This window comes from Telopea speciosissima, chromosome 2 (assembly GCF_018873765.1).
Source record: "Telopea speciosissima isolate NSW1024214 ecotype Mountain lineage chromosome 2, Tspe_v1, whole genome shotgun sequence".
In the NCBI taxonomy this organism is placed as follows: domain Eukaryota; kingdom Viridiplantae; phylum Streptophyta; class Magnoliopsida; order Proteales; family Proteaceae; genus Telopea; species Telopea speciosissima.
Genome location: NC_057917.1, coordinates 12,470,122 through 12,481,870, shown reverse-complemented (window position 1 = coordinate 12,481,870; position 11,749 = coordinate 12,470,122). Strand labels below are relative to the sequence as shown.

The following is an 11,749-nucleotide window of genomic DNA, read 5'->3' as shown; positions in this document are numbered from 1 at the left end:
TTTTTGTGACAAGTGCTTCTTGCTGAGGTGAGCCCAAGGACTTACTTCTTATCTCTTCATTCAATAGACTTCATGTCACTTGACTCATAGAGAGCACTAAATCTAGTGCAGAATTGCTAAGAGACACCACCAGTGTCTCCCAACAATCATGTAATGAACTGAGAAATAACAAGGCTTGTAACTCATATTCAGACATCATCTTCATAGAGAAGACTTTATTCACAATACTTTGCACCTCATTCAATGTTCTGCAATTGAGTTTTCTTCTCTGTACTTTAGGTTTACAAGCTTTCTCATCAAGAGAGCTTTGTTACCAGCAGTCTTCCTTTCGTATAGCCCTTCTAATTTATTCCATAGTGATTGTGCTGATGTCTCTATGGATACATGATGGAAAACAGTATCATCCAAAAATTGACGGATAAATCCAACAACTTTTTAATTCATGGTCTTCCATTCAACATTAGTCATCTTTTCAGGTTTTGTCGTATCACCCTCTATGGCAGCGTACAAATCCCTGCAATAGAACAAGTCTTTCATCTTCGCTATTCAGTTGCTTCCATTCAAGGTGCTCATTTGTGTCCCAGAGTTTTCCTCCATTGTTACACACGATTGCACAATCTATCTCTGATACCACTTGTTGGGAAAAACAATTCCTTTAACACCTCAAAACCCTAAAATGATAAATATGGAGAAGCTAAAATACTTTTTCTTCTTCCTTTGATAAAGAGAATACGGTCATACCACAAGCCAATATGAGAGAGGAACTTTTCTACTTTCTTTCCTCTCTTCTTCCACTCACAAAGAACTTAGAGATGTAAAGAGATCACCAATAAAACCTTCGTTTCAAATTCAAAATGGGAATAAAACACGCCTTGTACGGGGCAACCAATAGTCACAGATGGAGAAAAATTATTTTTGCACGCTACTCTTTCTCCCTCAAAGCACATATATATAATAAAATATAATAAAGACAATGTCGGTTAGTGAAACCAACTAAAAAGTGGTAACATGTGGACCCCCCCTCAATGACTTGAGGAGGACACCACCCAACAGAAGAACATGGTGATCTGATAGCACTTGCTCTTATCTAATAGATTAGATACAATTTGATCAAATTAGTCTTTGCACACCTACTAACAATTTTGTTAGTGAAAGTCTTGAAGCAGTGAAAGTATAGTGATTTTTGGTAAATTGGTATCTACTAGAAAGTAATTGGAGAGGGTTTTTTGAATAAGCGACATAAGGCAATGCACCAATAATAAAGTTCGATAAAACGATATCATACATAGAAAAGTAATGAGGTCATTTTATGTGAGGAAGAAAAAGACACAAATGTGCTAGAGGAATTCGGATCCCCTCCCTTGCAGGGAGAGGAGTTAACTCGATTATCCCTGCCTAATGGGTTAAAGAACTTTTTCCCATGTTTTATAATATTGTTTAGAAGGGAAAGGATTGCAACCCTGCACCTGTATTCCTTTATGCCCTTCTCACATAATAAACAGTGAGGCCCACTTGATACATTCTCCATGTTCTAACCATGTGGACCTCATGTCAACCCCATATGGATGATGCCAATTTTCAACCCCTCATTGGTGGAGCATGCACATTCCTTCGTACACTGCCCTTGTAGGAAACCCTCCCCCTATTTAGAAATACAAGGCCACCTACTTCATTTAAGAATATACCCATGCATAAGTTGGAAGCTTGTGATCGATTGTGACCCTCAATGCTCGTGGAGAGGAAAGCAATAGTAGATGAGAGTGGCAAAAGAAAAGGACATGTTCAATGCTGCATATTAAAATTTCATAATTTGCTACTTGACTCTGATTCAAGTTACAACCATAAAAGTTGAATCCAAAACAGCTTTCATTATAGATTTTCTGACATCAGGTTCTCTGTGAACTTAACATGTAAGTGAGATTTTCTAAACTTGAGATTACTTAAAATGTAAGTAATATATATGTGTGTATTTAAATTTAAAGTGCCTAATATGTCAAGGCCCCACATAGATGTACCTTGAATTTTTTCGTTACTTTAAGGCTCCATTTAGTTGCAAGAGAATAAAAGGAATGAGAAGTGAGATTTTCAAACCCCTCTCACCCCCTCCCCCCAAAAAAAGGGGGAAAAATTATCCACATGATTATATCCCTAACTCCAAATTAATCTATATTTGGTTGTTAAACATAGTAAAAATTTAAGTAATTTGCAATGGTTACAAAAATTTCCTTTTTAAATTTAAAATTTGAAAATTTCGTTTCCTTTAATTTCCCCTGTGACCAAATGGAGCCTAAAAGTATTTGTAAAATATGGTATAGATTAATTTGTCTTTCCATTCTCTTAATATGTGATATGATCATCCTTTTTTTAGTAAAGTCCACCTTCCTTGTGCCATATGAAAGTGGATGATGAAACAAAAGCTTTTAGATAGAAAAATGGTAAGACCAATCAAAGGCAATGGTTTGGAATAATTAATGCCCCCCAAGTTTAGAAGCCAAGAAATTGAGAGAAGGCTTATTATGGGTTTATGGGGTAGGAGGCCGTAACTATTCAAAATCATGTCTCTGATTGGTCATGCCTTTTTGATATCCAAAAGCCTATTTTTGGGTATCCTAAAGCAAAAGCCTCAAAAGCTATCCCTAAAGGACATTTTGGTGGCATAAATAAACGCCAAAATATTAGAATCGCAATCGTAGTCCGTAGGTATGGCAATGGTTTTTTTATGAGAGGAGAGGGTTCTAGTAGCGGCTATGAAAACACATCAATTAGGGGACTATTTATATTCCATCAATAGGGTGTAGGAGGATAGAGAGAGTCAGTGTCAAGGAGAAGAGAGATAAAATGTGCAACTATTTTTTTCTGAGTTGGAGAACTTTAATAGGGGGGGAGATAGGAGATGGGGATAGGCCCGAAGGTGGTGTGAACTCATGACCTCTTATTTGAGGAGTTGGTCTTTTGCCAACTGAGCTGACCCCTTAGGGTAATGTGCAACTATTCGCGTAACTTGGTCATGCTTTTTTGATATCCAAAAGCCTATTTTTGGGTATCCTAAAGCAAAAAACCTCAAAAGCTATCCATAAAGGACATTTTGGTGGCAGAAATAAACGTCAAAATATTAGAATCGCAATCGTAGCCCGTAGGTATGGCAATGATTTTTTTTTTATGAGAGGAGAGGGTTCTAGTAGCAGCTATGAAAACACATCAATTAAGGGACTATTTATATTTTATCAATAGGGTGTAGGAAGATAGAGAGAGTCAGTGTCAAGGAGAAGAGAGATAAAATGTGCAACTAATTTTTTTTTGGAATTGGAGAGCTTTAATAGAGGGGGGGGGGATAGGGGATGGGGATAGGCCCCTAGATGGTTTAAATCATGACTTCTTATTTGAGGAGTTGGTCTTTTGCCAACTGAGTTGACCCCTTAGGGTAATGTGCAACTCTATTCGCATAGTTTTTGCCGATAACTTAAAATAGCTTAGAGATACTTTTCCTGCTTGGTAGCTTTGAGATAATTTTTCATTTTTTATAGTTCAATAATAGACAACTTCATTTTATAATATTTGCTCCTTAATATAAAATGCAAGTTCAACCACTATTTTGTACACTAGGAGATTCCTCATAATAAATTTTGGGAAAAGGTGCATTGAGCCGCTGGCGTAGGTATGCTGGTACCTCTGTTTCTATCTCTCCTCCTCACATGAAATCCTTATGCAAGGGATTCTCCATTCACCATAGGTGGCTTTAGGTGAACGGAAATTGCCTCCTGATGGAAAACTTACTTATAGTTAAGGGTGTCAATTTGGTACCGAAACCGTTTACCAAATTACTTGTATTGAATACAATTCGATATAGTAACGGTATGAAAAAATGGTACCATACAGTACGGTATCGATATGGAGGTTGATATCGACAATACATACCGATACCATATTGGATTACCGAATACCGGTACCATACCATATTATCATAATATATACTAATTTATATATAATAAAAATATACCATATATATATAAAATAACATACTAAATATAATATATTTCATACCATATATATTAATTTATATATAAATAATATAAAAAACCGCATAACAAATACTATATACCATATCATATACATACCAAAATAAAATCGTATACCATATCGATATTATATGGCGTGGTATCAATATGGAAAAATGGTACCATATCATGTACGATACGATATCAGTATTGGGTGTTTGGCTTTGATACCATACTGAATACCGGATATCGTACCGAATACCTACCGATTGACAACACCCTAGTAGTGGCCATAGTCCCTGGACAGAAGTCGCACCACTGAGTTGCAACTTACAGTAAAATTTGTTGTCATCCTCCTACTCCCGTGGGTACGACTGGTCATTAAAACACGTCACACGAGCATCGAATGTTCTCGCCCCTGCTGCCCCCGTTAAGGTAAAGGTCCCACCAACATCTTATCAGATACATTTATCACTTCCAGATTTCCAGTGTCCCTCTCTCGCCTCACTGTCACTCACTAGTGGAATCGGAAGCCATGGCCGCCAAAACAGTCTTGGTAGCTTCTCCATCTCAACCTCTAATGTCTTCATTCTCAAAACCTAATCCAGCATTTCAATCCTCCTTCGTTGGACTCTCCATCAGGTTCCCCCGTCAGTCCCTGAAGCCGGTAGCTGCCTCAAAGCCTCTCACCATTGTCGCCGAGACCAAGAAAGCCGTCGCAGTCCTCAAGGGAAATTCCCAAGTGGAAGGCGTTGTCACCTTAACCCAAGAAGACGGCTGTTTGTGCTCCGATTCCTTTTCTTTTAATGTCAACGCTTTGCTATTGATATTGTTCTGTATAGAATTTGCAATCTTTTCTGTTTCAACTTCAAGAAGGTGATGTGATTGATGCCGATTATTCCATTACAGGTCCTACGAAGGTGGATGTTCGTATTATTGGACTCACTCCTGGACTCCATGGATTCCATCTTGTGAGTCCCTACTGTAAACAAATAATCGTAGTTTTCATCAGTTAGGTTACAAATTAAAATGATTTCTTGTAATCTTTCTAACTCTTCCTCCACCCCCACCCAAATCTTGGGTCCTCTAATGCAGCACGAGTACGGGGATACGACGAATGGTTGCATTTCAACAGGTTGGACTTTTACGGCTTTTATTTGTTTTATTTTTTTTTGGTTTGTTAGATTATTTGATTTGAACAGTCAGAGAACTTTGAAGTAATAGCAATGTAGGTTAACACTTTCCCCCCCAACCCCCATTAATGGGAACTTCATGATACTTATGGTTCCTCCTCTTTTGAGGGGTGGCAAATTAGGGCCGCACTTCAATCCTAACAAAAGGACGCACGGTGCTCCTGAGGATGAAATCCGTCATGCGGGTGACCTGGGAAACATAGTTGCTAACGCCGAAGGTAAAATTATCTTTCATATTGTTATTTAAATTTTGTTATTCTGTGAATGAATTACTGAACTGATTGTTGTTCCATGTCAATACAGGTGTGGCTGAAGCGACAATTGTAGATAATCAGGTACTCTGAAACTTAAATGGTTTGTGAATCTATCATTTATTTGACTATTTAATTTAGATAGACCAAGTACTTGTTTATTGGTATTATTTTTAGATCGAGCTTTTAATTTCAATTTTGCCTAAATATGCAGATACCATTGAGTGGGCCTAATGCTGTTATTGGGAGAGCTTTTGTGGTTCATGAGCTGGAGGATGACCTCGGAAAAGGTAAAGCTTAATGTCCATTAGCTTCAGCTAATCCCTTATACTTCCATTAGCCAGTTGCCAATCAGTTTTATTTATCCAAAACACAAAAAAAAAAAAAAAAAAAAAGAGAAACCTGTCCCATCCATTATATGGTTATTCCTTGATTTGAATTTTCTTTCAATGTCTACATGTTTATCTTCTGACTCTCTGTTTGATGCATCTGTAGGTGGACATGAACTTAGCCTTAGTACTGGGAATGCAGGTGGAAGATTGGCCTGTGGTACGTAATGTCTATTAAAGGCCTTTTTTTTAAAAGAAAAAATTATATATAGAATCTGGATGAATTATTGACAACTAGTTATTAACTTATAATCGAAATCGATACCAAGTGGATGCATTGGTGATTCATTATTTCTCATTTCATGGCTAATTATGAAAAGATGACTTCACACATACTGGAAATCACGACACTAGCAATTTTGCATTAATGTGATTTACAAAATGCTCAGGTTTCTGCTTTGGCTGAGAGCTGTTTATTCTCAGTAATTGCTTAAATTTATGGAGTAGACCCAGAACAATAAAACGCTTAGCTCTGCTTCTGCTTAATTATTGATTTTTTTTTAACTCTTCACTTATCATTGAACTTATGCTTGCTTATTTGGTTTGTCTGCATCATTATTCATTGTGTATGCCCCCCTTCTTTGATTTGTGATATGGAGTTGGGTACTGTTTTGGGTTGCTATGGGCTTGACTATTTCTTGCGGCAAATGGTTATTTATGAAGGGTTCCCAAAATGTTTGAATCTGCTCTGGTGTCTTGACTTGGCATTTCTTAACGTTTGATATTCTAAGTGAATTTCAATGGGTAGTAGTGGAGCAAAGAAGATCCAACTCAATCTATTGGAAACACCATTTGTCGTCAATGAGTTGTGGCACCTACACCATATGATGAATATCAGTGGTGTTGATCTATTCGGAATGTTTCCCAAATATGATTCTCTACAAACTTCTCTGCTCCACTTATACATCAAAATGCTGCTGGTTTTGGTTTCCTTCCAACGGATGTTGGTGGTGCTTGAAAGTGCTCTATGCATGCATATTATGGGGAATTTGTGGAGACAGAAGTAGGATGAGGAAACAATTGGGAAGACACTTTCATAGTTTCTGGTGGAGGATACTGGGACTTCTCAAGCAGCACAAAGAATCATCTGTAGCTTTTTGTATAGACTAATTTGATGTGGACGCCACTTCCCCCCCCCCCCCTCCCCCCTCCCCCCTCCCCCTTTTTTTTCCTCCTCCCTTTTAATTTTTGGATAAGAAAGAACACAATTTAGTTATATGACTTCAAGGGAGCTTAATTTCCACAGAGAATAAGGAAACTAGGATCAGAGGAAAACTAGAGAACAAGTTGGGATTTGAAAAAAAAGCAAGGTGGTGGTTTCTAGTTCTAGGGTTCATACTGCTAAGGATTTCATGGGTGTGAATTTTGCTTGTGATTTGAAATATTTCAAAGTGGAACCGACAAACCCAGACCTTGAGCACTCTCTGGCTGACGAAGGTTCCTGCTTGGTTTTTGATTGTCAACCACTTTTGGTCGTTGATTGTCAATTTCTAGAAGTGGAACTAGTAATTTTTTTATGATTCTGTTCTTAATAAATAGGTTTTTTTTGGAGGGTAATAGGCAGGATATTTAAAACTGAGGGAATAATAGTTTTAATTTTTTTTTATGTTTTCTCTCTCTCCTGTTCTTTTACCATGTGTTTCATATAATAAATAGTTTGGTAATGGGTGGCTCTAACAAATTTGAGCTTTAATCTGACTGAGACGGGCAGAACCTGATCCTATCCTGTATCCCATCTTTAAATCCTTGAATCACTTGGACCCATATTTGGGATTCCATGTGCCCAAAAATGTTAATTCCAAACCTATTTTGTTTATGATCTCTTTATATTTTACAGCTCCAAATATCATGTCATGCTCCATCACATTTAATTTGAAGTCCTGATTGTCTGCACCAAGAATGTGCGGCATATCTTCAATGACCACAGCAAAGGCTGGAAACAAGCTTGTTGTACATATGCAAACACACTAGCGTTTTAGTTATAATATCCCTGCCATTGTATCTGCCAAAAAGTACCCTCACGATGCTTTTTCTTTATCTTCTCCCCCCTCTTCCTCTTCCCCCTCCAGACATTTGCTCAAACTGATGCATTACATATTCCAGAGAAGGCAGGTTGTTTATTTTGAACCCACTCGCCAGGAAAATTCTTGGTTATTCAATTTTTTATTTTAAGTGTTTCACTTGTTCCATCTTTCACTATTTCCCACCCTTTGTCGAAATTTACTTGTTAGTTAAAAAGGCCAATTTTGAGGGTGTTTTTATTGGATGGAATGAGTAAATGATTATATGCCTCAGAGATGCTGGGATGGAGGGATTCATTTCACTTAATATGTTGCAACTACTACTGTTGCATTGCATAGAATTAAGAATTTTAGCAACAAATAGAGCAGTGACTTTAAGGAACTGCCAAGTCTGAAATGCTTGGCCAAGTTATGGGGTCCTTTGCAGGCTTCAAGGCCTTGAAGGCTATTTAAAAGGACATACCTAGTGCACAAGGCTCCCACCATTGCGGGGTCTGGGGAGGGTCATAATGTACACAGCCAAAAAACGCAAAAATGTTATTTCAATTCATAGTGGCTTTGACCAACACTGACCAAGTTTAGAACCTCACCCTATTTTTATCAATCCCGAAGAAAAAGGTTTGAATAGCATTGTTGCAGAGGTCTATGGCTTTTGCTATGGACCATGGGTCTACCTTTCAAACAACAGGAAAATTGATAAGAAATTCTAGGGGGTTTTAAATATATTGTCATAAGAAAGAGAGAGAGAGAGAGAGAGAGAGAGAGAGGAAAACAATGGACAACAATAGGATTCAGTATCTTGGTCACTCCCAATAAATAACAAAGATAATCGACTCTTACGAGGAGACCTACTAAGAGTATATGTCAACAATGGACAACAATAGGATTCAGTATCTTGGTCACTCCCAATATATATAACAATAGATAATCGACTCTTAGTAGGAGACCTACTGAGAGTATGTCTAATTGCAAGGAAAGTCAATAACTAAAATAAAGGAACTAACTAAACACAGTATAACTCTACAACTTAAACATACAACATGATAGGGACACTCTCTCCTATCGTGAGTAGTCTTTAACTGTTATAACCGATTATCCCAAAAGCTAGAGCTGTTAAGTAAGGGCATCAACAATGTATATCAACACACATCAACACCCCTGCATGTGCAGGCCCACACACACAACTCTGCACGTGATAACATTGCATGGTGGCTGATCATGTGGCACCAAAGGGCACAACAACATAACACAAACCCCTCGCATTTACCAGGGATTGAACACCCGACCTCCCAGCTCTGATACCATGTGACAAAACCTCAACAACCAGAACCTGTGAAGAAGAAGGAAAAACAAGAGAATCGAAGAGAGGAAAAGAGAGAAATGACAAGAGAAAAGGAAAACAATGGACCACAATAGGATTCAATATCTTGTCTATTGTGGTTACTTCCAATATATATAACGAAAGATAATCAACTCTTAGTAGGAGATGTACTATGAGTATATGTCTAATTGCAAGGAAAGTCTAACTAAAATAAAGGAACTAACTAAACACAATATAACTCTACAGCTTAAACGTAAAACACGATAGGGACACTCCCCCTATCGTGAGTTGTCTTTACAAGAAACAACAATGGAGATACAGCCTTTGTCTAAAACTCCTACAAAAATAGCAACGCAAATGATTTTTCTCCTTCCTGTTTGCATTTCTTCATTTAATCCCCCTTTGTGTTCCTCTCTGTTTGCATTTCTTCGTTTTAATTTCTCCCTCTTTTTGTCCTCATTGTATCTGTGTGTGGATATACAGGTGTGGTTGGTTTGACTCCAGTTCAGTGAGAACCGCTAGTCCGGAACCAGTCTGGTGGTAAACTGTTGCTTCTGTTACAAGTGTTCAGAGTTGAATAATCTTTTTCAAGTCAAAGAGGATGCAGTCTGGTGTAGCTGAGAACAACTTGTTAAGTCGTAATGTAGAGTGAGGGAAACTGACTATGTTTGTAGGTATATTTCCCTCCACAAATTTGAGACAGGTGCATTGTGTGTTGAAGGGACCTTATTTTTGGCTTGTGCACGCCTTACTGTGTTGAATCTTGGATGCTCAACTCCTGTTTTAAAAGTTTCCTATGTCAACGAAATAAATGTCGGCCTGATTTGGTATGATTTCTATTTCAGTTTTGGATTGATTTCATGAAACAGTCAACAAATAGATTTTTGGTCAAGAAATTGAAATTATTTTGGTGGCATCAATCTGAAATATTTCAAGATTATGAAATCCATTTGGTAGTTCAATTTTTGAGAATAAATTCTCTATATTTCTTTGGGAGAGGTGGTGGTTAGGGGGCAAAGGCGGGGCCGGGAAGGGGGTGGTGGTGGTGGTGGTGGCAGTGATGGTGATGGTGATGGTGATAGTGATAGTGGTGGTTGCAAGGGGGTTGATGGTGTGGGCATGGTGGTGGGGAGACCATAGGAGAGGAGTGGCGTTTTATTTTTAAAATGAAATTACTGCTTTAAGTGAAATCAATTTCAATTTCAAAATTTAAACAGCGCCTCAGCTATTTCAGAATTTCTATCCCATTTGATTTCTATTTTACTGAAATAAGGTGCAAAAATCAAATCAAACAATTTCTGAAAGAGAAATCACCCCATGAAATTGAAATAGAAATCATACCAAATCAGGCCCAGTTTTGATTAAAAGATGGACATCCTGGAAGTGGTGAAAACATGGATATGAACCCAACATATTCCGGGAAGTAAAACATAATTGCTTTCGAGTTTTATTATTTCCAGCTTTTCTTTTGGGAGTGTTGAACAGGTTTATGGAGGAACTGAAACCTCAATATTTCATTCCATGGATGAGATAAAATATGCTGATATTTCAAGTAAATTTTTGGAATTGAAACTAGGGATGGTTTTTCTGGCTGGCATGCTCAGAACAGCTGCTGGCTGGTTTGGTTATTACTGTTGGATTAAAAAACCCTTCAGATCTCTGCCCTTGAAGTTGAATGGTGCCCCTTAATCCACATTCCTAATATATGTACTTTATTATGCCATTACCTCTGCTTTGGGATGTTAAATCCCCAGCAATCAGGTGAAAGCAAAGCCTTCCTTCTCCTTCATGAAACCTCCATTCAAGGTCTAGAAAATCCATATGAAATCTTCAGTTTTTAAACTATGGAACTAAGGCAAACTCCAGCAGATTTACTGATTAAACTCCAGGACACCTTAGGAAGAAAGAAAATGTGTTAGTACTTGGTATGAACCCCAAAGTGCACATGTTTGTTGGAGAATAGTCGCCGGAATCCAGTCACCAGAGTTGAGTGATAGAGGTGAATCCGGCCACGGTCACTGGCCATCAAAACCTGGCTTCTGGAGTTGACAGATTCTAGTCGACTTAATTGAAGAAAAAATGAGAAGAAGAGGAGTCCCATCCGATTTCAAAGGTTCTAATCAGACAACTTTCAGAAACTCGTCAAGGGATACTTTCCTGTGTGGGTGTGACACCTAGAAAAACCTTTTCATGTGACACCTAGAAAAACCTTTTCATACTAAATGGAAGTCTGGTTTAAATTTGAAAACTTAGTCGTTTCTTGAGAATATAATGTGAATTACGTTTAGAGCAAAAAAGTTATCATTTTGATTTTGTTTCCCTTTGACGGGACAGAAATTTCATAATATTCAGCTTAGTCCGTGCTTTGGACAACCACTATAACTCACACAAGCATACTTAGAAACCTTTTAGGGTTCCACGTGAAAGCAATGATCCCTTTATCAGATATGAATATCTCATTGTGAAGGTTTATAAAGATTCGGACATCCTTTCCTTATTAGCTAGTTTTTAAGGGAATTCTACTTGAATCCTAACAAACTTCGCTTATGAAGAATCATGAGTTCTGGAAGTCTTGGGAA

General features: G+C 37.8%; 1 protein-coding gene across 1 annotated transcript; it reads left to right on the top strand.

Moving 5' to 3' along the window:
* The first annotated feature begins 4,436 nt into the window (after positions 1 to 4,436).
* Positions 4,437 to 9,959, top strand: LOC122652178 (superoxide dismutase [Cu-Zn], chloroplastic). Its single transcript, XM_043845857.1, has 8 exons — positions 4,437 to 4,774; positions 4,905 to 4,966; positions 5,091 to 5,130; positions 5,311 to 5,406; positions 5,492 to 5,523; positions 5,654 to 5,729; positions 5,935 to 5,988; positions 9,654 to 9,959. Exons 1-8 carry the CDS (start codon positions 4,531 to 4,533, stop codon positions 9,680 to 9,682), a joined length of 633 nt encoding a protein of 210 aa, XP_043701792.1. The 5' UTR covers positions 4,437 to 4,530; the 3' UTR covers positions 9,683 to 9,959.
* Positions 9,960 to 11,749: the final 1,790 nt, after the last annotated feature.

Excerpts from the sequence above, each read along its gene's own strand:
- LOC122652178 (XM_043845857.1), top strand. The coding sequence starts at position 4,531 with ATGGCCGCCAAAACAGTCTTGGTAGCTTCTCCATCTCAACCTCTAATG. Across the intron at positions 5,131-5,310 it reads GAATGGTTGCATTTCAACAG|GGCCGCACTTCAATCCTAAC; the intron begins GTTGGACTTTTA and ends GTGGCAAATTAG. Across the intron at positions 5,989-9,653 it reads AGGTGGAAGATTGGCCTGTG|GTGTGGTTGGTTTGACTCCA; the intron begins GTACGTAATGTC and ends GTGGATATACAG.